The 4,219-nt window shown below is 40.9% G+C and overlaps 1 protein-coding gene across 1 annotated transcript; it reads right to left on the reverse strand.

Annotated features, from left to right (window-relative positions):
• Window positions 1-214: 214 nt before the first annotated feature.
• LOC142209861 (indolethylamine N-methyltransferase-like) lies at window positions 215-3,371 on the reverse strand. The gene is made up of 3 exons (XM_075278901.1): window positions 3,197-3,371; window positions 2,797-3,004; window positions 215-635 (listed from the first exon to the last, which is right to left on the reverse strand). Exons 1-3 carry the CDS (start codon window positions 3,345-3,347, stop codon window positions 215-217), a joined length of 780 nt encoding a protein of 259 aa, XP_075135002.1. The 5' UTR covers window positions 3,348-3,371.
• Between the last annotated feature and the right edge of the window lie 848 nt (window positions 3,372-4,219).

Raw genomic sequence — 4,219 nt, forward strand, 5'->3', positions numbered from 1 at the left:
GAAAATGCAAAAAGTAAAGCATTAATAAAATGTATCATCTAGGAGTGCCGTAAAATTTTCATGTAAGATGAGACACACCTACTCAGTTTAACAAGGATGTTGGAAAGTTCTATTAGAGATATCATTGACTAATCCTCCTGGTGTATAACTGCAATGCAAATCTTGAATATAATCTGACAATTGTCTATTCAGTTCACTGCATTTCTACCTAGAGCTACTTCTTGTGAGCTGAAATGAATATGACAGCCTTATAGTCAATAAGGTCACTCACATTTGTTCTCTTCTTAACCTTACACTCATCTATTATAAAATCTTCTCCTTCTAGAGCTTTCCTGGCAAACTCCTCATCATATGTGAAACCATGGAACTTGTCTTTTCCAACTGTGTAATATGTTATACCTAAACACCCAATATATAGGAAATGTCCTCCAGGTTTCAGTAATCTTGAGAACTTCCTGACATATCTTATGAAATCATCTTGGTCTTTGCTGATAACCTCTAGTAGCCAAGCACTGATGATACAATCGGCCGGAGGTAAAACTATCGGCTCGGTCATATTTTCTTTCTCGAGGTCACATTTCACAACATGTTGCATTGATGATCTCACTTTCACTTCTTTGTCCTCCAACTGGTGACTGAAACAAATGGGAAAAGTAAAAAGTAATTTTGATGTTGGCTGTGGGACAATCAAAGCTCAGAATTTGTAACTGCATTGTTGGTTTCCAAATGCTGGTGGAGAGACTTGAATTGAACCAAACTAGCTTGTATTGTGCCCTTCCAAAAGAACCCATTATTATATCAATCACAATGGATGGGAATACTACCAGTTATCTAAGACCTCATATTAACCCATTCCCAACAACCGCCATAGTATTACAGTGTATGTCAGGTATTTAAATATGGGAGCTGTAGCCAACCAGTCTCTGCTGTATTATACACTCAGTACCCACACTGATCATGGGCATTATGGGCCATGGTGCCTTGGTCAAAGCAGACCAAGGTGCCATTTTGTGCATGGTCTTCAGTTTCTGAAATCTGGGTTTGGTGAACCATTACTATTAAAGCCAGGAGTCTAATAAAGACTACTGGACATGACTAATTCATTTGTATTACAGGCAACTCTATGCTCTATTAAGATAATTTGATGATATTTTGCAGCTAGGGTTGAACCCGATCCAGATCCCATTTCTGATCCTAATGCAAGTCAATGGGATTTTTTTAATGATCAAAGATCGCATTTTAAAAACGATCCTATTCACTACACAGCATGGAGTCCAAAAATTGAATGCTTTAATTTTTGGACTCCACGCTGTGAAGTGATTAAAAAAAAATCCACTGGCTACCTAGTCCCCCCTGCTGTCCGCTTACCTGCACAGATCCGCTGACACTCCCCATGCTTCTTGCTCTTCTTCTCTCTCATCCACATGCCTTCAGAGTGCCATGTGCACCCCTGCCTCCCAGGCTAATGTTAGAGATGGTGGGAGTAGGCAGGGCTTGTTTTCACTTAGGAGAGTGTGGGCAGGTACAGAACGGGGAGATGTGAGTGCATCTCTCCCCTCCCAGTACCCGCCCACACTCTCCGAAGCCACAAGCCCCACCTTCTCCCAGCATCTCTAACACTAGCCTAGGGAGGCGGGCCCGCGCACGGCGCTCTGAAGGCATGTGAATGAGAGAGAAAAGGAGCGAGAAGAATTGGGAGTGGCAGTGGATCTGGGCAGGTAAGTTGAGCGGTAGGGATTGGAATTCTGTTCCCGATCTTTTTTTTAAGCGGGATCGGATTCCGATCCCGATCGTGAAATTTACTCGATTGCCGATTGGGATCCGATCTTTTCCGGTCCCGATCGCTCAACCCAATTTGCAGCTGCATATAAATATCCTAATCCTGACTGTTTATTCACTGTGTATCCTCTTTCATATGACACCTAAAAATGTAGAAAGTTGATTTAGAACCCCGGAGATATAACTGTTTGTAGTGACACTCCCACACCCGTGTTTTGTCTACATTTTACCCAGCGTCCTCCACCATACAGAGTTACTCAGTGAGAGGCAGGAACAGAACTCAATACAGAAGCAACAGGAAGAGTGGCAGCGGCAGTGGATCTGTGCAGGTAAGTTGTGCGATCGGGATCGGAATTCCATTCCCAATCTTTTTTTTTTTAGGCGGGATCGGAAACCGATTGCGATCGAAACTTTTCTCGATCACCGATTGGGATCCGATCTTTTCCAGTCCCGATCGCTCAACCCAATTTGCAGCTGCATATAAATATGCTAATCCTGACTGTGTGTTCAACCAGTAATATCTCTGGAAATAATAGATTGCATTGAAATATCCTCTTTCATATGACACCTAAAAATGTAGAAAGTTGCTTTAGAACCCCGGAGATATAACTGTTTGTAGTGACACTCCCACACCTGCGTTTTGTCTACATTTTACCCAGCGTCCTCCACCATACAGAGTTACTCAGTGAGAGGCAGGAACAGAACTCAATACAGAAGCAACAGGAAGACTAAAGAGATGCAGGATGTCACAGAAAGGAGACAAAATGTGTTAATGAAACAAATACTGCTAAATACAAAAGGGAGTTGTCTGAAAGTTGTTATAAAATATAAAAAAAAACAAACTTTGCAAGTCTTCAGTAGGTGATACCTTTTTTAATGGCTAACTCATAATGATGACAGAATATGACGTTTCGAAGCTTCCTCTGAGCTTCTTCTTCAGATATACCCTTTGTTACTCTTTAATAAATGTCAGTGTATGACATTGTTTTTTCCATAATAGTTGGACAAATACTTCACCTTTTTCCCTCTATGTTTACATGATGTTTTGCAGCATGTCCCCAATGAAAGGCTCCGGTACGTTTGTCCACCCATCTTTTCAGCTCCAGGATACATCTGTCTTTGATCTTCAGCACTATGATGTCTCTGAAAAACTCACAGGCTGAATACAGATGATGAATCAAGGAACCATGGCTGAGATCGAGCAAGATGTCTCCTTTAATATGACCTGCAAGGAAAATCCAAAGAGTCCAGTCACACGGAGGAAAATGGTGAGGAATTTCAGCCTTGAAAAAAAAGCCTCCCATTGACTTCAATGGGTTCCTTTTTCTGCTAGCATTGAAGTCAACGGGTGGCTTTTTTTTCCTGGTCTGTTTGTCCAGTTTGCATGCAAATAAATGAACTATAGACAGATACAGACCTGCTTTGAAAGTTTTTGTAAGGTTTTCAATGGGAAATATCAAGGCGTCCTCTCCAAAGATAATTTCAGCTTTATCTGAAAAATAATGATCCAGCCATTGCCTGGAATCCTGGTCATGTGTAAGATAGCGCTTGTAAGTACAGGGATCCATCGTGTAAGCTTGTGGTACAGATGATGGGATATCTTGTAGACTGATGATCATGGTGTATATATATAATATAGTATATATATGTACATATATAAGAATTACTTATGTACACAGATCCCAACTAGCATACTAATCACATCATGAGTTATTATAGTCACATGGAATAGAACTGATCTTTATTTTTTGTTAACCCCTTATTATTCCATACTGTACATCATGATCAAGAGTCAATTTGTGCTTATTGACAGATAAAACCATAATGGGGATCATGTGGGCACTATCATTATACCTGCACGATCTACAGCAGAAGGCCGGCTGTTACCCATAGATGGACTATTGCTGCAACTGCCCCATCAGAGGTAACAGCTGTCGAGGAGTTTAAAGAGTTCCTTTCATGGGCACAGGCAGTTCTATATACTGCTGGAAAGTCGACTGTGCGCTTCTGCACATTGAGTGCTATGTTATGTACAAAATTACTTTGTGTTCTCCACCGAGCCCCTGGTTATATCTGTAATTCTGACATTTTATTTGTAGCTTCTAGCTTGCAGGAGCTATATACCCATGCCATACATCTACTATCACCCAACTTTCAATTCCTGAACCAAGCTCCATTCATTTATCAGTGTTTGGTCCTTTATGATGTTAGTACATAATGGGGAGATTTTATCATGAAATCTCCTGTGCCATTGGAATATGCGACTAATATATGACTAGGTGCATGCTTCATCATAAATTAGATGCATTCTCTGACACCTTGTTCCTAGTGGATATGGACTTCAGCTCAGTTGTTATCACTGTTGTCTTGCAACGCTACATTTCTATGTTCAAATACATTCAAGGACAAGATCTACATGGAGACATGGCTTAGCCAGTAA

Source organism: Leptodactylus fuscus, chromosome 6 (assembly GCF_031893055.1).
Source record: "Leptodactylus fuscus isolate aLepFus1 chromosome 6, aLepFus1.hap2, whole genome shotgun sequence".
Lineage (NCBI taxonomy): Eukaryota > Metazoa > Chordata > Amphibia > Anura > Leptodactylidae > Leptodactylus > Leptodactylus fuscus.